Consider the following 27,366-nt stretch of genomic DNA (forward strand, 5'->3'; position numbering starts at 1 on the left):
TTGTCATTTGATAATTCCTAATGAAGTAGTGGATCTACCAATAATCACCAATGGCTGTTAATATGACATAAATAGAGGCAAAAGGATATTGGATACCCTGGTGTGTCTTATTGAAAGCCATCTCTTTGCTCCTACTTCTGTTCAAATTAAACTGGGTCTGCTTGCATCACATTTGCCCCAACAGTAATCAAAAGAGGCAAAAGTAACAGTCACTGAGGTAAGAATAGCCTAGGTTGAGACTGAAAGGTCCACAGCCAAGGAGTAGATGCAATCTTCTGTGAAATAAGGGAGGGATTCAGTGACAAATCAGACACTGACCTTGATCCACCAGAGTTCATAAAGGGCCGGGGATTTAGCTCAGTGGTTTCCTTGCCTGCTGCACAAGCTCAAGGACCCAAGTTCCATCCCCGCTACCAAAAAAAAAGAATTTATAAAGAAGGTGGAGTTTATAAACAATCACCATTAAAATGACCCAAGATTGGGCCAGGGATTTAGCTCTATGGTTCAGCCGCCTGCCTTGCAAGCTCAAGGTCCCAAGTTCCATCCCCGCTACCAAAAAAAAAAAATGACCCAAGATCAGCCTTATTAACAATGTTTAACAATTCACTTTGCTTGAGAAACTGTTAGCAGAAGGGTATATAATACCTCACCACTCTCTCCTCCTACACAAACCAGAGGTGGTGACAAGAAAAGAGCTTGGGAAGGCCGGGGATTTAGCTCAGTGGTTCTGCCACTTGCCTTGCAAGCACAAGGACCCGAGTTCGATCCCCGGTACCAAAAAAAACAGAGCTTGGGAGTTAGTAAACTCTGAGGTGGAGCCCTGGGTGCACCCCCATCCCAACCAATTAACTGTGGGCCCTACAGAAAGCTACTTTCACTTAATCTCCATTTTCTCATCTATAAAGTAGAAATTATCACCTCCACCTCCAAGGCTCTGTAGGCATCAGCATGCTCCTCCTCTCCATTCTCCTAACTTCTCACTGTGTCTCCCTCTGCCACTCCACTGTCCACACATATGTCATCATGGTCTCCCAATACATTCATGTAATGCGGTACAGGATGGGGAGAGCCCCAGGCATTCCTGTCCCTACCTCATCCAGTGCACTGTCCTTGTCCTGGCAGATCGCAAGCAGGTAGATGGAGGCTCTGAAGACCATTGGTGGGGGTCGCTCACCCTGGTTCTGAAGAGACAGGAGGAGGCACTGCACAGAAACGAATAACTCTGCCTCCAAGACAAACCTGTTGACCAAGGAGGGCCTGAGTGAGAAAGACAGAGCTAGCAGGCCAGTGGACTTTCCTGTCCTGCTGGCAGTGTACTCCTTCAGCCCACTGTCCTGCTCCAGCATGCCCATCAATATCATGGACAAATACTTTCAAAGCATTTCTGTTCTTATAGATCACATGGTTCTATGCTTTGTGCCAGGCTCTGTTAGGGGCCAAAGACTCCTTGCTCATACGTGGGAGGTGAGCTATCTTCCCACTGGACCAGCACTGTTAATGAGAAAGGTGCTACTTGTGTGGGGTGAGGAAGGCTCTGTTTAGGCAGCCTGTCTACCTCTTTCTTCTCATATTTGTGATTAAACAGTGGTGTGTTCAGTGGGATACTTTCTATGGTGGGAGGTGGGAAAGTATTATTATACATGCAAGGCAGTAAGGAGGGCTTTTTTTTTTAGATGTGTCTCACTGTTGCCCAGACTGGTCTTAAACTCTTGAGGCTCAAGTGATTCCCCCACCTCAGCGTCCCTCATGCTGAGACTAGTGGTATGTGCTGTCACTTTAACTTAAATGGTAATACCAGTTTTACTTTGGAGTGGTGGAAATGTTCTGGAACTTGATGGAGGTTGTGCTTACACAATACTGTGAGTGTGCTATATGCCACTGAATTATTCTCTTTGAAGTGGCTAATTTTTTTTTTTTTTTTGGTATCGGGGATCAAATGCGGGTCCTTGTGCTTACGCAGCAGTCGGCAAAACCACTGAGCTAAATCCCTGGCCCTGAAGTGGCTAATTTTATGTTGTATAAATTTCACCTGGATAAATTATCTTCTTAAAAGCTTAAGAAAGACCAGCCTCGGCCCGGGGATCTAGCTCAGTGGTTTCGCCGTCTGCCTTGCACACGGAAGGACCCAAGTTCAAACCCCGGTACCAAAAAAAAAAAAAGAAAGTAAGAAAGACTAGCCTCTTGATTTTGAATGTTCAACAAATTATATAGTAATTCTTAAAACAAAAGTAAACCATCAGGGCCGGGGATTTAGCTCAGTGGTTTTGCTGCCTGCTCTGCAAGAGCAAGGACCTGAGTTCGATCCCTGGTACAAAAAAAAAAAAAAGTAAACCATCAAAGTTGTTTTCTATGCACAGGTAACACCCTTGAGGATAACAAAGAATATGTACTAGCATTCTAGGGCTCTGTCTCTGAGCATGGTGTCTACTGGCCAGTCTTAACCCCTTTCCAGGACATTAGCCTCTCAGGAATACAATCCATTTGCACTATCTCTGTGCTCCAATGCCCAGGCCCAAGCTTAGAGAGGATGCCTCTGTAAATATTCACTGAACTGAGCACCTGGAGGCTGAGGCACTCGGAGTTTGATACAAACAAAAGTACCCATTGACCTGAACTAGACATAGATGAGTGTCCCAGGACTCACCACCAGCCGTCAGGTCTGGGCACTGACCTGTCCTCGTGAATGTAAGCCAGGTAGAAGAGGAGCAGGATGCAGTACTGTTTCTGGCGAGCAGCTCCCTCCACATACTGGCAATCAGACAGGAAGGCAAGGCTTTCCGGGACCCTGCTGTTTATCTGGGGCAGCCCCTCCTGGAGGAGCTCAGATACTGCAGTGAGTTCTAGGAGGAAACAGGCAGCAGAAGGCCATACACAGGAGAGCAGGTAATGAGCACTTGAGAAATACTGTGTGCAGAGTACTACTCAGGGCACAAGGGCATATGCACTATAGAGGAAATCAGTTTCCTTTTCCTTGATGCAGGGTTCAGCTTACTAGGAGAGATGAGAGTTAACATGTGGAAGGATATGGATATATCTCAAAAACATTCATTTATTCATTTGACATATGTTCACTGAGGGCCCACTTTAAGCCAGGCTGTGAAACCCAAGTCCTACCTCCAGAAGCTGGTGGGAAGAAATAGATAATGAGATGAATAATTGCAGCACATGTAGTCTGTGCCATGCTCCAGGGTGGAGGAGGGAAGTGACTTTAGCTGCCTGGGATGAGGAGGTCAAACTCAAAAAGGATGGCACTGTGGAGGGTGAGCAGAAAACAAAGAATGGAGGGAAGTGAATCCAAGAGACAGGGAGCAAGGTGTTGAGATGCTTGCAGGCATGAGAGGACACATTACGTTTCCATTCGGGGTGACTGGACAGCCAGTGAAGAGATGTGGGGTGTCAGGAGCTGCAGAAATGTGTGATGTAATTTGTAGCTAGACTATAAAAGACTTCAAATGCTGCTTAGAGAACTTCGATTTTATCCTGAGGGCAAAGACTCCTAGATTTCTCATAAAACCTCTACTTTCTAAAAGGAGTATTTTAATATCAAATAGAATAGGATCTTAAAATTTTAAATTTGAATTAAGTCAGCTTTTTGGAAAATTCACTACATTACCTTTGTTTTCCACATTTCACTATGGATCCGAGAAAATTCTGCTCCACAGACAGATGTGTGGGGCCATGGTGGAAGTCCAGGGGAGTTAAGATGCTAAAATCTGGTTTTCAGATATATCCTTCCAACAAGTGGAGAGGCTGGAAGACCAGACTAGAAGTAAGGATGTGAGCTGGAGGTCAACCAAAAGGGTCCCTCCTGCCAAGGCAGCTGACCTAGACCCAAGTCCTGAGCAAATGGAGGGTGAGGAGGGGGAATGTGCCACAGCAATTTGGTAGCAGAGCCAGCTCAGGTCTTTTTTTCACCAAAGAACACCACAAGAAATATGATAATAATGAAGCAAATATCCTTATACCTTGCACATTCACTGCCCTTCCTCCTGGTAATGTAAGAAAGAAGTCATGTGCATCGAAGTGAGGTCTGCTGCTCTTTCTAGAGCTCTGTAATGTGGCAAGATTTATGTACAGAAGGGCAGAGCTAAAGGTTCCTCTGGTTTGACAAGAGAGCTGCCAGCAGCTGTGGAACTGGCTCTGGTGAGCACGAGGGGCAACTATGCTACAGCTGCCGGCCTGGTCTCAGGCTTCCTTGGCAGAGTTGTGCTCTTCTCTCTCCAGGCCAGACCACACCTGACAGGCAGACTGCTGGAGACAGTGCAGCCACCAGTGGCCGATGGAGTGAGAGAACCAGGAGCCAAACTTGTTGAGAGTAATGGAAATGCTTGCCTTGGCTCCTGTCTCAGCACAGAAAAACAAGAGAGGGTGGTTTTGGGAGTGGAGAAATGACTCAGAGTCTTTATAAATATAAAAAGGACAGCACCAAGTCTAATCTCCAAAGAAGGTATACAATTTGAGTGAATGATGTTATAACAAAGGAAGTCTAGGGTAGAGGAACTCCATAGGGCAGAGAAGATGTTGGAACCATCTCATTGTTGAATCCACAGCTGTACCTGAGCCTCTCCTGGCATGTGACAGAAACTCAATGAATATTCAACGAAAAGGAAAACTTTAGCCAGGTATAGTAGTGCGCACCTGTAATCCCAGCATCCTGGAGACTGAGGCAGAAAAACTACAAGTTCTAACCAACCTGGACAACTCAGTGACCCAGTATGACCCAGTCTCAAAGTAAAACATAACTGGGTGTGTAGATTCCATCTCCAGTACCGCCAAAACAAAAAAAGAAAAACAAGGGAAAACTTCCAGCTCTAAAGCCTGTACCTGCTGTTCCTCCTGCCTGGATTCCTGCATCACTGAGACCCCTACTTCACTGAGACCCCTCCTCAGAGGCACCTCTTCACATGGGCCTCCCCTACCCAGCATGGGCCTCCTCCCTCCATCACTCTCTGCCCCTTGCCCACTTTTATTTTTTCATAGTTCCTTATTATCCATCCTCAATATTATATCTATTGTGTACTTACCTTCCTCTCTCACTCCATGGAAAGCAGGGCTCTGTTTCCCTAGCTCTTTTGTCAGATACTCAAGAAATACTTTATGAGGGATGGAGGTGTGACTCAGTGGTAAATGGTAAAGTGGTTGCCTAGCATACACAAGACTCTAGGAGGGATTCCCAGTACTAAAGAAAGAAAGAAAAGAAAAGAAAAACCATTTCAAGCCCAAGTGTGGTGGTACACACTGGTAATCCCAGCTACTCAGGAGGCTGACACAGGAGGATCATAAGTTTGAGACCAACGTGGGACACTCTGAAACCCTGTCTCAAAGAAAAATTAAATAAATGAAAAAAAGGGCTGTGGATGTAGCTCAGAGGTAGAACACTTGTCTAGCATCCACAAGGGCCTATGTTCAATCCCCAGTACCACACACATACACAGATCACAAATGACACAGAAAACAGAACAGACTGTTCATGCTATAGTAAGGACTGGGCTGTAGAGGAAAACAGGCAGAGAAAAGGAGCCTGCTGTGGAGATGCTACAGAAGAAAGAGCTGGGGGGGCAGGGATTTAGCTCAGTGGTTCTGCTGCCTGCCTCAAAAGCGGAATGTTCCGAGTTCAATCCCTGGTACAAAAAAAAGAAGAAAGACCTGGGAATGAGGAATTGGTCTTGAAGAACTTAGGATCCTCTCAGCCTTCAGAGTCCATGGTCCCAGGAGCCTTGGAGTCCTTTGTTTTCTGATTCTATTATTTCACCTCCCTAGGAATTGGTCTAATAATTCTACCATTCCATGATTCCATGGTTCCTCTGGGCAGCTTCAAGCAGAGAGCTATTATTACTATCTGATGTACAATACTGCCAATCAACAACACATCCAGACTGTACAGACTGCCACAAACCTCAAGGGGGTGGGTGTCAAACCACAGCATCTCACCTTCTGAGGAAAGCAGTCCTGTCTTCTCTGAAGCTGAGAGGAGACTGAAGCACATGTAGTAGAGGAAACTGGAACACACCTGGTTTAGGGCTGAGTGACTTGGAGAAAAGAGAGAACAAAAGAGACAACTTTGCTACTTTAGCTCAGACATGGCATAATCTTTGCTGTGTATCTGGATACTCTTGCTTTGTGGTAGAGCCCAGGAAAATTCTAACCACGGCCATGGAAGAGGAGGGCCCTACTCTTGAAAGTAGGAGGTCTTGGGCCAGGGATTTAGTTCAGTGGTTCCAGTGCCTGCCTTGCAAGCACAAGGTCCCGAATTCAATCCCCGGTACCAAAAATAAATAAATAAATAAATAAACAAACAAACAAACAAATAACATAGGAGGTCCTACTATGAAAAGTAAATATTGAATCTCTTGCCCACAGCTGTAACATAGGTACTTTGCCCATATAGGCAATGACTAAAAATATATTGAAAAAAATCAAGGAGGGCTACTCAGGTCCAATTTAATAAAATATACAAATAAAAAAAGTGCCTTGGGGCTAGGAAAGGGTTGGGGATGACTAGCAAAACAGGAAGCTATTGAACATGAGGTGAATACTCATGAGTTCTGCAAACTTCCAAAATTTTTTACCTTGAATCCATATGGATTCCTTAATTCTCTCCTATAGGTTGAGTGTTCTATTCAGAGCTATGGAAAGAGAGCTAGACGTGACACTTTAGTCACCATAAGGGCTGTGAACTGTAACAAATAAATGTTCCTAATAAACACAGAGACAGGTTGCAAATCATGAATGGGAGAGTACAGGAGGCTGCTCTAGAAAAATGACAAGAAACTGAGGCAGCAACCTCTCCACTTTGATCAAGAGTTTTTCCTCTGGAATTTCTGGGCTGGTAGCAACTGGAACTTGATGGACATTGCATCACTTACATTCTGAGGGCCTGTTTCCCCACTTGAATGAGAAGTTAGAAAAATGATGTCTGAGAATCATTCCAGTTTGGGGTTTTGGGGTTTTTTTTCTATTTGTTTGTTTGTTTGGTACCAGGTATCAAACTTGGGACCTTGTGCTCGCGTGGCAGGAGGCAGAACCACTGAGCTAAATCCTTGGCCTATCATTCCAGTTTTGACATGACAGGTGTCCATCACACATTACCAGGAATGAAAGCCTTACCAGACCAGATGAAATATAGCCTACTGCCGGGGATTTAGCTCAGGTGGTTCTGGTGCCTGCCTCACAAGCGCAGGGACCCGAGTTCTATCCCTGGTACAAAAAAAAAAGAAAGAAAAAAAGAAATACAGCCTACAGAAGCACCTGCAGCTCATACACCAGTTGCTGAGCAATGCTGAGACCACCCCCCTCCACAAGATGCCAGCACTAAACCACCAGCCAGAAGCTTCTACTCTTCCAGTTAAAAAGGACCCTGGCCCCTTGCCTAGGACCATACATACCTTGGGCCACTGCAGAATCTGGCCTTGAGCTCCAGGGTTAGTCGTATGAAGGATGAAGCAGCTTAGAAGTGGGAAGAAGAGAACAGAGTTGTTTAAACCAGACTTGTAACAGAGATTCCAAAGTCTAGGTGATGTCAAAGAGCACACAGACCAGGTTCAAAATGTGCTCTGTCATTATCTAGTAATGTGACTCTGGAAAAGTTACTTAACTTCTGAGACTCCATATCTATACCTCACAGTATGTTATAAAGCTAAGTTAAGATAAATGAACATATATATCTAAAAAGTGCTTCGCTCAGAGAAAGTGCTGAATAAATAAATGTTCATCTTAGCCAGGCATAATGGCACCTGCCTATAATTCCAGCTACTCAGGAGGCTGAAGAAGGAGGATTGTAAATTCAAGGTCAGTCTGGGCAACTCAATAAAACCCTGTCTCAACATAAAAATAAAAAGGGTTAGGGCCGGGGATTTAGCTCAGTGGTTCTGCCGCCTACATCGCAAGCACAAGGTCCCAAGTTCGATTCCCGGTACCAAAGATAAATAAATAAATAAATAAATAAATAAATAAATAAAAAGAAAGAAAGAAAAGGGTTGGAGAATACAGCTCAGTGCTGCCTGGGTTCAAACCCCAGCACTGAGGGGGAAAAGTTCATCTCCTTCCTTTCTGAATTATCTTCCACCCCTAGGAAGGACCTATATGTCACTTACACCTTTTCTCCCAGTTTTGCAGAAAATAGTGCAGTTTCAGATTCATAAATAGGAGAAGTTACAATATATCTATCCCTGAATTGTGTGTAGAAAGGAGACTGGTTCTCAGACTAGAGGCGACCCTAGCACAGGCCCCTCCACTGCCTGGACCCTCTTAGTCTCTTCACTAAGGCTGGCTGTTAATACTGACTTCTGCTTGACCCCTGCTGCTATAAAGAAGGGTCCTAGACAGGAAGACAGCAGGAGTTTCTTCACAGCAGGTCTTTATTCCCCCTTTGCTGGCAGTTACTGCTTCTCTCTTCCCTCTTGCAGTGTGAGCATCTGATCCTGCTCTACCTGGCTTTGTGCCCTACAGATTTCCCTATAGATCTCTCAGCCATTCACTACAACCTCTGCTCCCCACCACTGCCCTCTAGAGATCCACACTTCTGCATCCCATCCAGTACCCCAAGACTGGATCCTCCTGGATCTTAAAGTATGATAACAGGAAATATGTTGGAAAGAAGGAAAAGTACAATGTGTCTGCTTTCACAATGGCTGAGCAGTACAGTTATTCAGGAAGTTTATATACATTGTCTCATTTAATTTTTATTATTATGACCATGCTCTAGCTAAAGGCACTAGGGATGAGAAAATGAATTTGCCCGATGTCAATAAATAAGTGATGGGGCAAGAATTCCAAACCACGTGGACTAGCAACAGGTCTCTATTGCTCTTCCTAACAACAGCCCATCAGGTTAAGTGCTTCTAATCTCAGCGGATAAGAAAACTCTCCCTAACTCCAATTCCCCTGCATCACTCCTCCATTTCCCACAAAATTTATCAAAAGAGGTATCATACTGTCTCTGCTGCCCCTCCTGGCACTCATCCTTCAACTCACTGTGGTCTGGGCTCACTCCCATCACTCCACAGAAACTGCTCCAGTCAAGGTGGCTGAGAGCTTCCACGATGTGGAGTCCAATGGACACTTTTCAAAAACTTCATCTTCCTTGACCTCTGGAACATACCTGACACTTCTCACCACTCCCTCTTTCCATTTTCACCATCGCTGCTACTTTCTTGCTTTCTTTTTTTGATCATTATAACAGTTTTTTCAAGTCTGTTTATTCCCTGGTGTAGAGACCAGGTTGAGATCAGCATTATACTGTAATATAATAAGAGGTTTAGCCATTGAACCAAGACTGCTTGGCATCCCTAGTTAACAATTTACAATGAAAGAAAGAAGGAAAGAAAGGGAAGAGGCAGTAAAGAACAGGGGGAAGAGGGAAAAGAAAGATTACTGCCACTTTCTTTTCTTTTTTTTTGTTTTGTTTTAAGACAGGGCTCTCACTCAATGTAGTTCAGCCTGACCTTGAACTCACTGTGCAGCCCAGGTTGGACTCAAACTTGTGGAGATCCCCCTTCCTCAGCCTTCGGAGTTCTGGGATTACAGGTGTGCACCACTACACCTGGTCAATCACTGCCACTTTCTAAGGAGGATAAAGGACATTTTGATTCTTGTCCTTACTCTGCAGACTGAGCTGTTTATAAGATTAAAAACTGGAAAAGGAAAAAAATGACTAGTAAGAGTTAAGAGGAAAAAAAGAAAAATATCCAAGAAGGTCTAGAGAAGGTTGAATCAAAAGCCACCAGATTCAAGTTTAGAAAGGAACAACAAAAGACGCTTGACAGTAGATTTCAGAATGCCACTGCTCCCCTGGAAGGCACTTGGAAGTATGAGGGCAAATTTTTCAGTTGTTACAATGACCAGGGATAATTTGGCACTCAGTGCTCAGGAGTCAGAGATACTAAACACCATGTGAAGTCTCAAGAATAGAGTATGAGAGCATGTTGTGGACACTAAATTCCAGCCTCCTAGACTTCGGGACAGCCCTACTGGCTTTTGATTGCTGCATATTTCCACTCAACACTGGACAGAGAATGAATATAGATTCTGACCAATACATAACCATCACATAGGGCTCCTCCTTTCTTTGATCACTCTGAGCCACTACATATAGTACTTCCTTCCTCCCACCTTCCATACTGGCCTGCTGCCTACCAAGCTTCTTAGAGAACTTCTCCTTCATGTGGGGGACGATGACAAAGAGGCTGCACAGAATCGAGAGGAAAACTTCCATCAAGCCTGGGTGGATGGTCTGCTCCAAGTACCTCTGAAAGAATCAGAAGGGAGAACACAGCCCACCTGGACTGAGCCTCTGAAGAAGAAAAACCATCTGCAAAAAGTAACATCAAATTCAGCAACAGTAGACCAATCCTTTCATTTGAAGGGTACAAGAAAAGCTAGGGTGTCTAAAGTCACAAACCTACATCTAAGGCTTGCATCTGCCACTAGGGTTATACCAGAGGTATGACCTTCCCAGGCCTCTATTCAAAGAATAGTAAAATGAGAATAGCAAGATCTACCTCCCAGAAACAAATGACGCCTGATGGGTAAAAAATGATTTCTAAACCATAACTTAACATGATACTTGTGTTTCTATTATAATTAGTAATAATAATACAGTAATAATACCTTTTATAAACTACCTTCACATTTATTATCCCTGTGGTCCTTGAACAAAGTCATTGGGCAGCCTGATACAACAGCCATGAGTTAAGAGTAAAGAAAAGTAGGTTCTAATTTGCACCTATACAGAGCCACACTGATGTGCCCTTCGTTGGCCACCTCCTCCCCTCTCTGGGTCTCAGTTCCCTAAATGAATAGCTAAGGCCTCAGAGCTATCGTTCTTGTACTCATCACTGCTTGGGATTTTAAACCAACTTTTAAAAAAATTATTACTATAGAAGTAATATATCCTCATTAAAGAAAATGTATAAAATATAGAAAAGTAGAAAGCAGGAATAATATAATTTTTCTACGATCTACTTCTAGGACTAATTCTAACACTCCACAAGTCTAGGAGAAGGCAGAGCAGATGAGGCAACTGACGTGAATCACTATTAGTGTCAGGGCCACAGCAGATCCTGGTGCGCCATTCAAGGAAAGAGGCCTCTTTAGCAGAGTTAGGGTGCTTCTCTGCTGCCACCTACCATTCCCAGTAAGTGTTTAGGAGATACTTTTCCCCAACTAATGGACTCTTCACAGGCTCACAGGATGCCCAAACCTCAAGTAGGAAAGGACTCCAGGTGACCCTGGCATCAAGAGCTGTGGGTACTGCACTTCCTACCATTTCAAGTTGGCTCCAAACAAAGCTCTGCAGAACCAGGTCTCTCTTCAGAGTGGTCATCGCTCATTTCACAGAATACTCATACATGTTCCTCACTGAAGTCTGGGCACAAACATTCACTGCTGCTCATAATTCAGCAGAAAGACAGAAGAACAGCTTGGGAACTAGAGCCTCGGATTTAATCTCAGGACTGTCATGCACTTGCTTGTAATGATAGGACAGGACAACCTCACCTAAAAACTAAGTAAGGGGATACTGATGTAACTCAATGGTAAAATGCTTACTTATCATCTGCAGGGGCCTGGATTTGATTCCCAGAACCAAAATAAAACAAAGAAAAGAAAAAATAGAGGAAATTCTACCAAGATTTCTCATATATGGAAGATAAAATTAGGCAATGAATATAAGGCATTCATCATATCATAAACATTACCTTTTTATTATTTTATTGTTACTGCTTTCTACATTTCTTCAGAAGCATCTATTAGTTTTATAATGAAACACTACACTTTATTTTTAAAACCAAAGGAAATGTGGCTGAAAGAATAACATGGCTCAGGCCTCAAGGGCCGGTTGAGTAGTTGTTGCCTCATGCCTCTGGCCTGCTCACATACACATTCTTCTCTTCCCCAAGCTTCACGCTGCCCATAGCTCAGGGGAACCCACCATCACCATGGGGATACACAGGGAGTCACAGGCACTAAGAAGAAATTCTGAGAAGCCCTCCAAGGTGTCTTCTTTCTCGGCGCTGGGAGCTGTGAAGGGATTCTCCTGGGCCAAAGGCTCATCCTGGAATTCCACAGCCAACCTGAGAAATCAGCATAAGAGTGCGGCCATCACCACTCACACAACATAAGGGTAAGAAGCACCAGCCTAGTGTATGTCTGAGCTCAGAATCCATGGAAAGTACCCCACCATCAGATCTGAAGAAAATTTAAGGCGTCAGTGAGACAAGGTCCTTGACTATCCCTCCAGTCTCATGCTCCCCCATCATATATGACTCTTCTACTACCATGTGTCCTGTTTTACCTATCTCTGCCTTCTCCTATGCTGCTTTCTCTCCCTGGATTCTTGACAACTCAACAAATTCCACAGATATAATCAAAACTGTCTCTTCCCCAAGAGACTGTGAACTCCTTGTGGGCAAGTGTAGTTCTGACTTATCTCTCTACCCTCTCTGGCTAGCATCAGGCCTGGCATACAACAGATATAACAAACATCTGTTAGGGGCAGGGATTCAGCTCAGTGGCACCACACCTGCTTCACAAGTGCAAGGTCCTGAGTTTGATTCCTGGTACTGGGGGAAAAAAATCTGTTAATATGAGCTGTGTGCAATGACTAGCTATGTGCAAGGCTAGCTGCAGGAAGGAACAGAAGTGAATGAGACACAACTTCATGGCACAGTAGCAAAAACTTCATCAGGATGGAATCTTTAGAAACATCCTACCCTCAGTTACCTGTCCTCAAAAATCCCACCCACAGGGCCGGGGATTTAGCTCAGTGGTTCCGGCACCTGCCTTGCAAGCACAAGGTCCAGAGTTCAATCCCCAGTACCAAAAACAAAAAAAATCCCAGCCACAACCTCAACCCAGCCCTAGCCAAAGTCCTCTCAGTATGCATCAGAGTATCAGAAATCAGGTGCCACTCTTAGAGCATTATTCTTTGTCTGAATCCCTCCCATGCCTCCCCTCCTTGCTATTCCCTTAGACCACAGAGGATTCCTCACCTGCAGGCATTTTTAAACCCTTCCAGAGTGCTCAGGAGGAACTTTCCCCTTCGAAGGATGGCCTTCTCTGACTCTCTACTGCAGGGATGGCCCTGAGGTTAGAAAGAGAGAGGAACCTATGGGCTCAGTACCTGCTATGTGTCCCCTTCTATGCTTGGATGACTACAGACCTCCAACTCTGCCAGTCATAAACATTTAACTTTCCAGGGAATCTTGGTGATATCCTCACAAATCTAATAGGGTAGCTTTTTAAAAATAGTAGAGGGTGAAATCTTAACCTCCTATTTCCCTGAGAACCACAGGACTGGCTCTTGATCTACTGTATGGAGAAGTCTGTCACAGGCTAGTGGACATTAGCCTATCTGGCTATAATGTCCATATTATTGGTCTGAAACACAAGGAAATCCCCATCTTATCAGGTATGAAGATTTTCATCCTGAAAGATATAATCAACATTCACACTGACAGTATCTTTTCTGATATCTTAAATCTATGGGCCATTATAAGCCAATGATTACAATAGAGTACATATTGGTCAAATTCTTTCTAAGTTTCTAACAAATCCAGCCTAAATTTTATGAGCATGTTTACTATACCTCCTTGGATGATATAAAGGAACAAAGTATAGTATGAAATAGGTTTGGGTACAAACACCTTGGGATTTAATAACCAGGCTCAAGTACTTGCTAATTTTGGATCTTAGAGAAAAATTATTTAAACCCTGTGGCTTCGGTTTCATCTACACAAATGAAGATAATAACCTTTAAGCCTCATAATAATGCAGTTAGGAAAAAATAACATCTCATTGTAGGTGCCTGTGCTTGAGAAAAAAACTATAAAATGGGATATGATGGTAAGGCAATATACTGTTCATCTTTCTAAAAATACAGCAGAACAAGGACTTCAGACAAAGCAGCCTGCAGTACACTGACCGAAGCCCTCACGTTCATCGAGGTCTGGGAAAACTCTGTACACCGGCTCAGCATGGCTTCCAGCAAGGCCCTCAGTGCTGTGTACTGCACAGGTGGAGTACTCTGATGGTCCTTCCTGCATCCAGAGAAACAAGAACAGGCTCAGGGGAAGGTAAGACATCCCCCCAAACCTTCAAGGCTCTCAGGCAAAGAGGGGCGGTGTGGTAGCTCCAAACATAGAGTATAGCAACTAAAGAAAGCTATTAACCCTTATCCCTAGGCCCTTTTGGAATACTGAATAGTCTGCTAGACTTTCTAACAGGTTTTTCGTCAACTATATAAAGTTTAAGCTTGATTGCTCTTTTCCTTCTTCATTCCTGGAAGCTCAAAGTTAGGCCAGCTGGCCTTTAGGCCTTCCCTCTCATTTTTTTGTTTTTATTTTTGTTTTTTTTGGTACCGGGGGTCAAACTCGGGACCTTGCACTTTCCAGGCAGGTGCCAGAACCACTGAGCTAAATCCCTGGCCCCTCCCTCCCGCTCTTTGAGAAGGGGGTCTCCCTACATTACCCAGGCTGGTTTTGAACTACTATGCTCAATCCTCCAGCTTCAGTCTCTCAAGTAGCCAGGATTACAGGAACGTACCACCATGCCCAACTTGGAAACGCTAAGTTTCTATCCTTCAGTGATCATCAAGCCCTGGTTCCATCATCTTTAACTTTTCTTCAGCAGCCCCCACTCATCATTCTTCCTTTTAGTTGTTCTTCCTAGACACCTTCTGATCCACTGCAGTCAGAGGGACCATCACCTCAGTAAACATTCTGGAGAGTTAAAGTCGAAAGTAAAATAACCCACCCCCTTCCCATGTCTCTGCACAATTCTGAACCATCTAGCTTTCCAGCTTCTTCAGGCACTACTGGCCTTCATGTAACCTGCTGGCTGGACAGGACACTGTACCCTCAGTAACCCCTATCCTTCCCCACCATATGTTTCTGCTAACCCTGCTGTCCTTCTACAAACCCACACCTCCTTCATGCCTCCTAGCACAGCAAAACTACCAGCACCTGCCTGAAAGGTGCTCCTGGCCTTCTCCACACCCGCCCACTGGGAGCTTTTCAGCTCTCTCTTACTCTACGCTCTCGGGACCCTGTTGGTTTACTTATCTCACCCACCCTGGGATTCAGACTCTAGATTTAGAGATTCAAGTCCACGGAAGAACAAAGGGAGAAAGGAGACAAATTGAAGTCACTGTCATGTAAATGCTATTTTTCCTTTTAATTTTTAGAGCCAATCTGGAGTCAAATGATGAAGACCTAAATATGGTTACAAAAGAGCCTATAAATATTAACAACCTTTATGTTGTAAAAGTAAAATACAGCTGACTGACCTTGAGAAGTAGAAGGAGAAGGGAGGGAAATGAAAGAGCCAGGTGGTGCTATGTGAATGGGAATCCAGAGTTACTGATTCAACTTGAGGAAGCAGGAAACACAGTTTTAAGTATATTATTCAATGGGTTAAAGAGATAAAACATTAACTAGCAAAAATCCCAAGGAGATGAAGAAATGACAAAAAATATGAGCTAATTAAATTTTGATCTTTCTTACTGACAGGTCAATTAAGAATGTCTTAAACTGGGGCCAGGGATTTAGCTCAGTGGTTTCGCCGCCTGCTGTGCAAGCAAGCGCAAGGACCCAAGTTCGATCCCCGGTACCCCCCCCAAAAAAATAATGTCTTAAACTGATAAAGAAACAGTAGAGCTGGCTGGGGTAGCACATGCCTGCAATCCCAGCATTTAGGAGGTTGAAGCAGGAGGACTACAAGCTCAAATCCAACCTGGGCAATTTAGTGAGACCCAGTGTCAAAATAAAAAAGGGCTGTTTGATCCCTGGAACAAAAAATAAAAATTAAAAAATAATAGGTGCCAGGGATTTAGCTCAGTGGTTCCACCACCTGCCTCGCAAACAGAAGGACCCGAGTTCGATCCCTGGTACCAAACAATAAAAATTAAAAAGTTAAAATTAAAAAGAGCTGGGAATGTAGCTCAGTGTTAAGGCCCTGGATTCAATCCCCAGTACTATATACACAGAAAAAGTATTATAAATATATTATTTAGACTTAGGGAGATAATCACCAGAACTAAACCAAAGTGAGTTAAAATTTGTTTCCTTTAGGAAGTAGAAACAGGGTTAGAGGGCTATTCCTTTCATATAAAAACCCTCTGTTCTATTTTGGTTTTTATTATTTGAATATACTACTGTTAGAAATGTAAAATAAAAACATAGGAAACAAAAGTTGAGAACACAAGGCAACAAAATAAGTACAAATTTCCTCAGTTATTTTGTCAAGGTTTCAAGCATCAAATTTCCCATCTTGGCTCTAAGATCTCTTAATCTCACCATCCATTTTAACATCGTTTATTTATATACTGACTACCTATTAGGAACAAGAGATAAAACAAAACAAAAAAAACTGACAAGATCCCTGATTTGAATTTTATTTATTCATTTATTTATTTTTTGGTACCGGGGATCAAACTCAGGTCCTTGTGCTTGCGAAGCAGGTGGCAAAACCACTGAGCTAAATCTCCAGTCTGAAATTTATATTTTAGCAGGAGGGAGGAGACACAAAACAAGTAAGTAAACATGAACTCTCAGGGGCTGGCTAGATGCTGTGGCTTGTCAGGTAAAGGACATTCCGAATGAGACTTGAACCATAGGAAAAAGCCAGCCACACAGAGATTTAAGGGAAGACCATTTTAGGCAGAGGAAACCATGAACAGAAAGGTCGAACCAAAGAAATAAGCTTGGTATGCTTAAAAAACAGAAAGAAGACCAAAGACATGGATAAGACTTGACTGAGTACCAATTATGGAATCAAGGACTCAAACCCCATTCTTTAAATCTCAAATGAAGACAGGCATGGTGATGCATACCTGTAATCCCAGCACCATGTGAGCTTGAAGCGGGAGGATTGTAAGTTCAAGGCCAGCTTGGGCAATTTAGCAAGACCTTGTCTTAAAAATATATTTTTTTAAAGGGCTGGAGATGTAGCTCAGTGTGAAGGCCCTGAGTTCGATCTCCAGTACCACAATTTTTTTTTTTATATCTCAAACTTAGTGTCTTTCCTGTACCTGCTGGAAGCACACAGAGAGACTGAGTTTGAAGTTTCTGGTACAAGGCACCAGGCAATTGGAAAGCTCAGGAAAATACTTTAGTGGCACCTAAAGGTATAAGGTCTTAATTCCTGGAACCTGTGAAGATACTTTCTATGGTAAAGGCCTCACAGATATGATTAAAGATTTTTAAAATGAGAGGAAGATCTACAAGCAAGAGGCGAGGAAGATCAGATACATACACAGAGAAGCCAACATGATCATGGTACAGTGACATCCACAAGCCCAGTAACCCCTAGAGCCACCAGCAGCTCTAAGAGCCAAGGAAAAATTTTCCTCTAGAGCCTCTAATACAAGTGTGACCCTGCTGACACCTTGATTTCAGCTCAGCAGTATTGATTTTTCATGGTTGTCCAGAACCATGAAAGCATACATTTTTGTTGTTTTAAGCCCCTCAATTTGTGACAACAGGAAATTAATGGGGCACCATGAGCACATATTTAGTAACTAAAGCTCTGTGAGCGGATGACAGCATGAAAGCAGAAGCTACACCAAGAGAACCAGGACTAGAAGATATTAAAGAATTGCCAACTTCTTTCTGGCATGGTAGTGCATGCCTATAATCCCAGCATTTAGGAGGCTGAGGCAGGAGAAAATTGCTGTGAGTTCAAGGCCAGCCTAAACAACAAAGTGAGATCCTGTGTCAGAAAAACTAAAAAAAAAAAAATGGATTTGCCAACTTATGGGTAAAGATGATGGACCCAACAGGTGCCTCTGCCTCTCTTTACCAAAATGAAAATAAAGGAAATTAAAAAAATATATAAATCTAAAACATAGCACTTTGGAAGTAACTGCCCTGGCAGCTCTATGAAAGCAGAATCCTAAGCCAGCAGTGGGAAACCAAAAAGTAACCTTATTTTCCCTAAGAACACATCCCCACCAGAGGCAGAAGAATTAGTGGCACCAAGTAAATCTGGAAGTGGGAGTAAAGTCTAATGCAAAAAACTGGTCCCAAATTTGCTTAAGAGCAATTGGATCCCTGACTCCCTCCCTGAAATTCTATATAACAAAGCACCTAACCTTCCCCAAACCTGAGCAGGAGACTGGAGACTTGTTTCCTGAAGGTCAGACAGAGGGCTTCAGGATTGTTCATACAGGAGATACCTATCCAAAATCAGGGGAGTAAGTGAAGTCTGCATTGTGAATTCCGAGAAGCCCATTGAGCTCCCAAAACTCCTAAGCTGACTTCCTCCAAACAGGAGCCTGGAGAGTCCTCTCATAAGCTGGCCAGCCTGAGGGGAGAACTACAGATCTTCACATCAGGGTTAACCCAAGGAAAAGGTCCAGCTAGCTCTTCCTCAGTGAAGGCAACAGCAGACAAGCATCATGCAAACAATTTCCCATGAGCTTTGTAGTGTCTCATCTTTAAGTATGAAAAGACAAAGATCATCAGACTTCTGAGAAAAGCTCCCCAAATGAAAGAGACAAAAATACAAACAATCAACTTAAAGGAAACTATGAAGAAAAGTGAATACTTCAGTAAAACTCTCCTCAGAGAGAGAAAAATTTACATCCATGAAATAAATATGTAATAAAATGCTATAAAAATAAACATCAGAGAATTAGAAGGAGCTCTTCCAAATTAAAAATATGAAAGCAGATCTAAAACATTCAACAGAAAGGTCGAAACATATTATTAAATCAAGACTAGAGAAAGTACAGCACAAAGAGAAGTATGTAGGACCCAAACTGAACTAAATCTAAAATTTCTGAAAAATATCTGCTAATTCCACAATTGGCCAATTCCGGGCCTAATGGCACAGTACCCTGTCAGAAAAGAGAATGAAATAAGTCTCGGTTGAGTTTTGGAATGATCTCTGTAGTTTTTAAAGGCTCATTGCTGAGTCTTCATAGTGGATGCAGCTACAACTAGCAAGATGGCTGTGACTCCAAAGCCCTGGGCAGCGATTCTGATTCATATAAGGGGCTGGGAGTTCTACCTGAGTCCTGGATGCGCAGTACAGGCCACAGGCAAGGGCAACCTCTGTGTCTTAAGCAGCTTGTCACTACCATTGGATTCTCCTAGGTCTTTGAAAGGAGCTTTTTCTTGAAGATTATGTTCAGGTAGACACTGAAGCTAAAGCTTTCCATGACCAAGGAATGCATTGAGTCACAGGGTCAATACAAATATGAGAAAAAACCCAGAATTGTGATGGACAGGAAGACTGTACTGAGGATGGAACCTAGAATCTGTACACTAAGCAAAGCTCTCATTTTTTGATTTGAGACAGGATCTTGCTATGCTGTTTGGGCTGGACTCAAACTTGCAATCCTCCTGTCTCTCAGAGGGTGAGGATTACAAGCGTGTGCCATCACACCAGGCTATGATTTTAAATGTTGATTATACTATCATCTGTGGAAACAGTTTGTAACAAGTGATCTATGGAAATTATACAGCAAAAATATAAAAATAAAAATAAAAAATAAAAAAAAGAAATTATACAGCAAAATATTAAAGCATTTCAGAAAGGTCGAAACATAAAGTCAAGAAAATCTACCAGAAGTTAGCACATAGTGACAAAAGGATGAAAAAATGGTCAGAAAATAAAATTAGATGGCCAATCCAGGATGCCCAACACATAAATGGCAGTTCCAGAGAGAACAGAGTATGAATATACCAAAATAAAAGCTGCTAGTCTGTATAACTAATAAGCAATAAATTTGTTTTAATTTAAAATAATAACAGAGTAAATACAGTAGAGAAAAATAAATACTTCAATAAAATGTCAAAAAAAAAAGGAAAAAGAAAATGTCCCTGACACTGCCTGGCCTTGGCAGGCCCTCAGGTACATGCAGGGGAGAAAGTTCAGCTCTCTGGGGTCTCTCACCTCAGAAAAGCGGAAGTAGCCTTCACTGCTTCACCAGCCACCTCCAGCACAGGGCTGCTCACTGCCTCCTGGAGGGTATGGGCAGCATCTCCACACATGGCTGAGCTTGTGAACAACCGGATCTCCTCCGGCTGCCTAGGTAGTGGTAGATGAGAAGCAAGTGGGTGAATTCCTATCACCAGGAATAAAAGCTCACTTTTTCTCCTCCAGTCTGGCCCCAGCAGGCCTGATAATCTGTCACTTTGCTTACCGGGTCAAGATCTCAGCAAAGAGCAGCAGGCCCTGCTTGTGTAGCTCTGTGTTGGTCATCTTTAGGCTTCCCTGAAGGCTCCTCACTACCGCCTCGATCCCTATTTCAGGATGACACACCAGAGACCAGATACTGGTGACTGAATCCAAGGCCTTTACTCGGAGCTATATCCCCAGCATTTTTTTTTTTTTTGAGAGAAAATCTTACTAAATTGCTCAGGCTAGGCTCGATCTTGTAATCTTCCTGCCTCCCAGAGTGCTGGGGTTAAAAGTATGTGTCACTATGCCCATCTCCAAGAAACTTTGAAATGATAAATTAACAAAATTTAGGAAGTAACTAGATATATGCACAGCTATTGGGAGCTGTTAAGAGTAAGCCCAAGGCCAGGCACCACTGGTTAGAGTTGTCCTTAATGTGCAATAGGAATTTGTTAAGCAGTTAATAAGAATGCCCTTTCCTTCCTAAAGAGTCTAAATACATATATTTCTGCTAATCAGTGACAGCAGAGCCATTTGGATATCAGTGCTTACATATGGAATCTGGTAATGAGTTGTGTTTTTTTTTAATGGTGGCAAAGTTTAACATTTATTAAAGGTAGGAACAAACAAGGTCTGAAGAGTGAGTTTGGGCTGAGTAAAAGTAGGAAAAAGGGAGAAAGAAATAAAAAATAATACACCCTTCAGCATAGGGTGGCCTACCATGAAGAGACACAATAGCCTGGTAAAGAGTCTTGACTAATGGGAATGTCCAGACCCAGCACTCCCCTCCAAGGTGGAGGCCAGCCTGTATCACTGCAGCTGCTACCCAATTTCTAACTCCTCCATCAGACCCAGAGCCCCCACAGGAGCCGTGCTACCAACCATACACTGTGTGGCACTTGGAAAAGAAGAGTGGCTCTTCCACCAGGAGTATCAAGCAGTTGTAGCTGGACCAGACAAGCACTTCGTTGGAAGAGGAAAGATGCTCAAAGATGAACTCTGGACGGCAAAAGGGGGAGGAAACAATGATAGCTCTGAGATCACAGTCCTTTAATTGATGTAAAAGGGACTTAGATTTATTCAGCATCTTACTCCTGATACTTCTGTTCATACAGCCTCTCTTAAGACATGATCATTAATTCACAGATAAATCTGGGAAATGCCCTCAGTGTCTGATCTAAATTCTTTTTGCAGATGAAGAAATTGGTACCCAGAGAGGCAGTTTACTAGCAGAAGTAGGTCTGGAATTTAGATCTTCTAATTCTTAGGATGGGCAGCAGAATGATGCAGAAAAAAAAGTTTTTAGAGTTGGAGAAACCTGATTTTATATCCTGTCTCTGCCAATAACTAGCCTTATATATTTGAACCAGTTTTTTTCCCTTCAAAACTCCATATGCCCATAGTTCCCATAGAAAAGTTGGTATATAATCATATTAGGCTGACAGGTAATTCACTGCCTCCATGTACATAATACATTTGTGTCTTTTCTTTAAAAAATCAATTTCATTATTTATAAAATAACAAAGATGGGCTGGGAATACAGATCCATGGGGTAGAGTGCTTACCATGAGCAAGGTCCTAGGTTTTTAGTATATGTGCCCCTGAAGTGAGCACAAGATCCTGAGTTTGATCCCCAGCACCACAAAAAACATAGCCAACAAAGATGAGGACCTAAATGTGGCAACACTTACAAGTATCTCAGGGTACGTTTCCTGGCTCCTAACAGGCCTTGAGGAAACATTAGTTTCTTTTGGCTTCCTAATCTCCAGACCCTTCCCCCACCTAACACTAAGATTTTACTCCTGGAGGGTAAAAAATATACAAAGATCAGTAAAAAATTGCTTAAAGTCATACAAACGTCTGACGCCAGAGGATGTGGACATTATGAAGCTTACTTCACATAATGGCCCTGTCTGCACCCCCTTCCCTGCAGTGTGAGTTATCAAAGTTTCCCAGACAGGGCTGCTGGTACCGCTGTGACCTCTCAGGAATCCAAGCAGAACTCTGGGGTCCTCAGAAGAGGAGGTCAGGGGACCCCCCTACCTGGGATGTCAGCATGGATGAAGGCCGCGGCATGCTTCACCGGGGAGTGGACCAGCACTGAAGTTATACACTGGGTACTGGCCACCTGCAGGGACTCGTCTCTAGAGAGAAGAAACTGGAAAAACAGCAGCAGAAAGCACCCCAGTCACCTCACTTACAGGACCAGAGGACCTGGCCTGAGTCTAATTCATCTCTGATCCCTCCCTACTCAGCACCAGGCAAGAATACCACACGAGGGAGAGTTATGGATCATGGAAAGGAGTATCTGCGAACAGTACAGGTAAGAAATGGAATAAAAGAACATAATGTAAAATCCACCCATGACACTCAAAAACACCAAAACTACCATTAAGCAGTACTCAGGACTTTATGTGACAAAAGTACTTTCACAACTCTCATCTGGGCTTACTATTTTCAACAATTCTGTGACATAACATGAGAAGGTTCCATTGTGATTTTCACTTTCTGAATGTATAAAAAAAGAGTTAACATAGCAAGCCTGAGGCTTTTTTCCTTAGAAAGGCCTATACAACACGGGGCCTTGGCTGGGTTTGGGAGCTTAGATTTCAGGAGGGTTCCTACAGTGCCCAGAATTGATGAGAGTGCCATGACTAAACTTTTTGTACAATGTAGACTGTGTGCTACACCTGCTTTTCTTCTGGGAGTCTAGAACTTGAGGATGTGCTACACAGAGGGCACCTTCATGACCAACCAGCCCCCAGGAAAAACTCTGGCCATCAAAACTCTAATGAGCTTCCCTATTGGGCCATGTTTCACACATGTTGTCACAACACATTGCTGCAGGAATTACAGACAACCTTGTGTGACCCAAAGGAAGAGGTCTCTGGAAACTTGTACCTGGTTTCCCCTAGAACATGTGCCTTTGCTCTTTGCCAATTCTTCTTTGTATCCTTTCACTGTAATGTGTCATTACCACGAGAATGACTATATGCTGAATCCTGTGAGTCCTCACAGAGAATCATCAAACCTGGGGGTCAGGCCGGGAATTTAGCACAGTGGCATTGCACCTGCCTTGAAAGCGCAAGGTCCTGAGTTCGATCTCTGGTACAAAAAAAAAAAAACCTGGGGTGGTCTTGGGGACCCTTCTCAAGGTTAAATTACTCCACATCACACAGCTAAAAAATGCCAAATCTATGGCATAAACCTAGGTCAACCAAGTCCATATCTAGGAGTCTTCCCCCAACTAAGATAACTCCCCATTAAAATTTTATTTTTCCCCCGTTAAAATTTTAGATCAGCCTAGGCATGGTGATACATGCTTGCAATCCCAGCACTCTGGGAGGCTGAGGCAGGAGGATCACAAGTTCTAGCCCAGCTTGGGCAACTTATTGACTTAGTGAGATCTTGCCTCAAATAAAAAATAAAAAGGGGATTTAGGGACACAGGTCAGTGTGAAGGCCCTGGGTTCAATCCCCAGTATTCAAAAAAGAAAAGATAGAACAGGTTATTCTTCTATTCAAAACATCTCAATGAATTTTTATTGCATTCTGAATAACATCCAAATCCCTACTGGACTCCACAGCCATTAGGAGAACTCATAACACTTTTAGAAATCAAATAAAGAATTAATAGCAACCACAGATTATAAGTATCATAGAAACTGATAGTTGTGGGTAAATGCCCAATAGGACATAAAGGAAGAGAGTGCTTGGTTTTAGAGCATCAAAGGAAAAAGACCAAGTCACACTCATGTCCGGGAGAGAACCATCTGATGACTGCAGGGTTAAACTATCTCAGCCACATCAGATTTGCAAGTCGATAAACAGCCTTTCCATTTGTGTGTAAAGTTCAGATATTTTTATCTTGTTCTCTTTTCTAACCGAAATAACATACTGTATTTTACACTAAGATACTATTGATGTAAGACAAAGTATTATAATATGTACCAATTAAATTATGACACACTGCCAGGTGTGGTGGCACACACCTATGATTCCAGCACTTGGGAGGCTGAGGCAGGAGGATCGCAGTGACTTCAAGCCCAGCCTGGGCTAAACAGTGAGTTCAAGGCCAGCTTGAACTACATAGCAAGACCCTGTCAGAAAACTACCTTCCAAAAAGATTATGACACACCATTGATAGTAAAATACTTCCCAATTTCAGAGCTGGTTTTTTAGTTGGATTTTTGTGTTTTGTTTTTCTTTGAGACAAGGTCTCACTATGTGTTTCAGGCTGGACTTGAACTCACTATGTACACCCAGGCTGCCTTCGAACTCGCAGTGATCCTCCTGTCTCAGTCTTCCCAGTGCTGGGGTTACAGGCATGTGCCACCATGGCTGGCCTAATACCATATTATTTTGGCTAGTAAGAAAACACTTTTGGAAACCTGAGATACAAAGAGTGGCAGATAAGAACAGGCCCAGGAAGCACTTGGGTTCATTCTCTTGTTATTGAACCTAGAGACCAAGAATCACAAGACAGGAGATGTAGCTCAGTGCATAGGCCCTGAGTTCAATCCCCTGTACTGGAAAAAAAAAAATCATAAGACAACTACCTTTTTGAGCACCAAAGGCAGTGAGGTCTCTCCTAATGGTCCCTCGACACTCTCAGCATTTCCTGCCAGTATGAACTTGTTCATGATCATGGACACGAAGAGATCATACTTCAGCAGCTGCCTGAGCAAACCTAGGAAGCAACAGGGTTGGGAGTGAGGTGAGAGGAGCAGAGACATGAGAGTCCTCCCAAAATAGCGCCTCATCCACCTCCTGAGAAACTTCTTTAGGTCTCTGTAGATAAAAGAATGGTTGGAATCCTTAAGTACCAGTTCACTTTTTCTAAACCAGCTCCCTCCCAAAGGATCTGATGAAAATCTTCTAAGTCCTAGGCCTAAGGGTCTAGGCCAGTGGTGGCAAACCTATGGCACGTGTACCACAGTGAAATGTTTGTATCATTGAAAGCTCTAAAAGGTTTCATCTAGTCTAGGGAATTCAATAGTAAGCAAAGCCCCTACCACGCCACTAACTCTAAGTTTCATGAGGACAGGGATAATGTCAGTTTCACGTCATTTGTCACCTGGTGTAGCTCCTCACACACAAAAATTTTTGACTGAAAAATGGACCATAGACTCTGCAGGGGAAATAGATATAAAAATAAGTCATATAAAGCCAGTGCTATGGCACATGCCTATATTCCCAGCCACTTGGGAAACTAGCAGGAGGATCATTTCAGCCCAGGAGTTTCAAGGGCAACCTGGGAAACATAGCAAAACACTGTCTCAAAAAGAGAAAAAAAAAGTCACACAAATGACTACTTACAATTTTGGTGAATCACACAAATGAGGAATAGTCAGACACATGAGAGTGTATATAGGAGACTCTAACCTAGTGTGGGAATCAGTAAAATGTTTCATCAATAAGTTGTAGGAGAATCGTGCTTGCTTCAGCAGCACATATACTAAAAGTTGTAGGAGAGGCATTCCAGGTAGAAGGAACAGCAGTCCAGACACTAAAGAAAGCCAGAGTAATTGATAAAAAGTAGAGAGGTCCAGAAATGATGTCTGAGAAATAATTTACTATGAAAGACCATAGGAGCAATGTCAGGGATTCTGGAAGTCATACGAGGACACTAAAGCATTTTTTGTTTGTTTGCTTTGAGACAGGGTCTCGCTATGTAGTTCTGGCTGGTGTTGAACTCACTATGCTCACTACATAATGCAGGCTGGCCTTGAACTCTCAGTAAACCTCTTGCCTCAGCCTCCCAAGTGCTGGGATTACTGGCATGCACCACCATGCCCAGCACAGCAGTCTACATAATTTAACCAACAGGTAAACAAATATTGCATGTCAGAGTATTAAATAGTGATACTAAATACTGTGAAAAAGAGGGCTGAGAATGTAGCTCAATAGCACAACACTTCCCTACCATGTAAGAGGTGCTCAGTTCAATCTTGGGTACTGCAAAATGACTGAATTAATGCATGAATGAATGAACGATTAAATAATGTGAAAAAAAAGCCCAGAGAGCTGTGGGAAATCAGGGAAAGTATCTAATCCAATTTGAGGCCTCAGGGAAGGATTCTGAAAGGCGAAGCCATCTGAACAAATTTTGAATGATGAAAAGTGGAGAAAGAGCCAATTTCTGGGCTGAGAAAGAGTATACAAAGGCAGGAGAGTCTGATGTGTTCTGGAGTCTGGAGAACTACTTGGTTTAGAAAGGCCAAATATTAGATACAGAGTGTGACAAAAGGAGAGTTGAGAGATGAGGCAGAAGAAGTCAATAAGAATTAGATCACAGGGGCCGGGGATTTAGCTCAGTGGTTTCACCGCCTGCTACGCAAGCACAAAGACCCAAGTTCGATCCCCGGTACCAAAAAAAAAAAAAGAAAAGGAAAAAAAAGAATTAGATCACAAAGAGCTTAGAATCTTGGATTTAAAGGCTAAATGAACATAATATATAACAGAATATAAGACTCACAGCACTTGTTCAAAGGATGTGACTGCAGAGCTGGCTGGGGGGAAAGAGCAGGAAGGAAACCCTCCAGAGAGATGGCATTTAAAAGGGGAATTCCCAGTATCACCAGCTAAGATTTCCCTCTGCTATTCCTAGGAAAGCTCTGAGACTTGCCAGGTCCTCAATATAGGTCCCTTATTGCCACCTTTAGCTCTAACATGTTCTAACTCCAATACTGCCCTCTTTCAAAATACTACGTATTCAGGATGCTTTACACTTGCTGTGCTTCTGTGACAGCACTTGCCACACTGGACCGTCTATGACTGCCTTTCAAGCCGGCCTGTGAACTCCCCCAGGATAGAGATTGGGTCTCATCATCTTTGTGACATCAGAGCCCAGGGAAGAACCTGGTCCAGAATAAATGCTCGCTATAGAGTATATGGCTCGATTGTTCATAATACTGTTGTTGACCCAAATTATGAAAAGCTGTTATCACCCATTACTATGCTTCTCTCTATAGCTTCTGCCCTAAAGCAGGCCCACATTCAGACACAAATCACAGTGTCCATCTGCTCTAAAATATAAAAACTGGAGTTGGGGGGTAGAGCTCACTGTGGAGTACATGCTTAGCATGCATAACGCCCTGGGCTCAAGCCCCAACCCCCCAAAATAAAATAAAATATGAAAGCTCCCTGCTCAGAAGCATTCAATAGAGCTTGGGTATTTATGCAAGGAAGTAGCAGGACAAAAAATGGCTGGAAGAGTGGTATATTGAGGTTCCTAAAGAGC

The 27,366-nt window shown here is 43.0% G+C and overlaps 1 protein-coding gene across 2 annotated transcripts in view; it reads right to left on the minus strand.

Annotated features, from left to right (window-relative positions):
- Mei1 (meiotic double-stranded break formation protein 1) overlaps nucleotides 1-27,366 on the minus strand; it is a 72,316-nt gene that overhangs the window by 27,628 nt on the left and 17,322 nt on the right. For both annotated transcript variants that reach the window (XM_087213825.1, XM_004845504.3), the window contains exons 7-19: nucleotides 24,683-24,813; nucleotides 22,168-22,282; nucleotides 21,007-21,123; nucleotides 20,147-20,246; nucleotides 19,897-20,031; nucleotides 13,922-14,036; nucleotides 12,990-13,081; nucleotides 11,930-12,071; nucleotides 10,135-10,246; nucleotides 7,386-7,446; nucleotides 5,932-6,029; nucleotides 2,672-2,840; nucleotides 1,092-1,239 (exon numbers count right to left, since the gene is read on the minus strand). In XM_087213825.1, coding sequence (XP_087069951.1) covers nucleotides 1,092-1,239; nucleotides 2,672-2,840; nucleotides 5,932-6,029; nucleotides 7,386-7,446; nucleotides 10,135-10,246; nucleotides 11,930-12,071; nucleotides 12,990-13,081; nucleotides 13,922-14,036; nucleotides 19,897-20,031; nucleotides 20,147-20,246; nucleotides 21,007-21,123; nucleotides 22,168-22,282; nucleotides 24,683-24,813 — 1,535 coding nt within the window. The remainder of the gene's footprint in view (nucleotides 1-1,091; nucleotides 1,240-2,671; nucleotides 2,841-5,931; nucleotides 6,030-7,385; nucleotides 7,447-10,134; nucleotides 10,247-11,929; nucleotides 12,072-12,989; nucleotides 13,082-13,921; nucleotides 14,037-19,896; nucleotides 20,032-20,146; nucleotides 20,247-21,006; nucleotides 21,124-22,167; nucleotides 22,283-24,682; nucleotides 24,814-27,366) is intronic.

The sequence above is a fragment of the Heterocephalus glaber genome, unplaced genomic scaffold (assembly GCF_053883595.1).
Source record: "Heterocephalus glaber isolate CG9 unplaced genomic scaffold, H.glaber_assembly_v1.0 deba00001444, whole genome shotgun sequence".
Classification (NCBI taxonomy): domain Eukaryota; kingdom Metazoa; phylum Chordata; class Mammalia; order Rodentia; family Bathyergidae; genus Heterocephalus; species Heterocephalus glaber.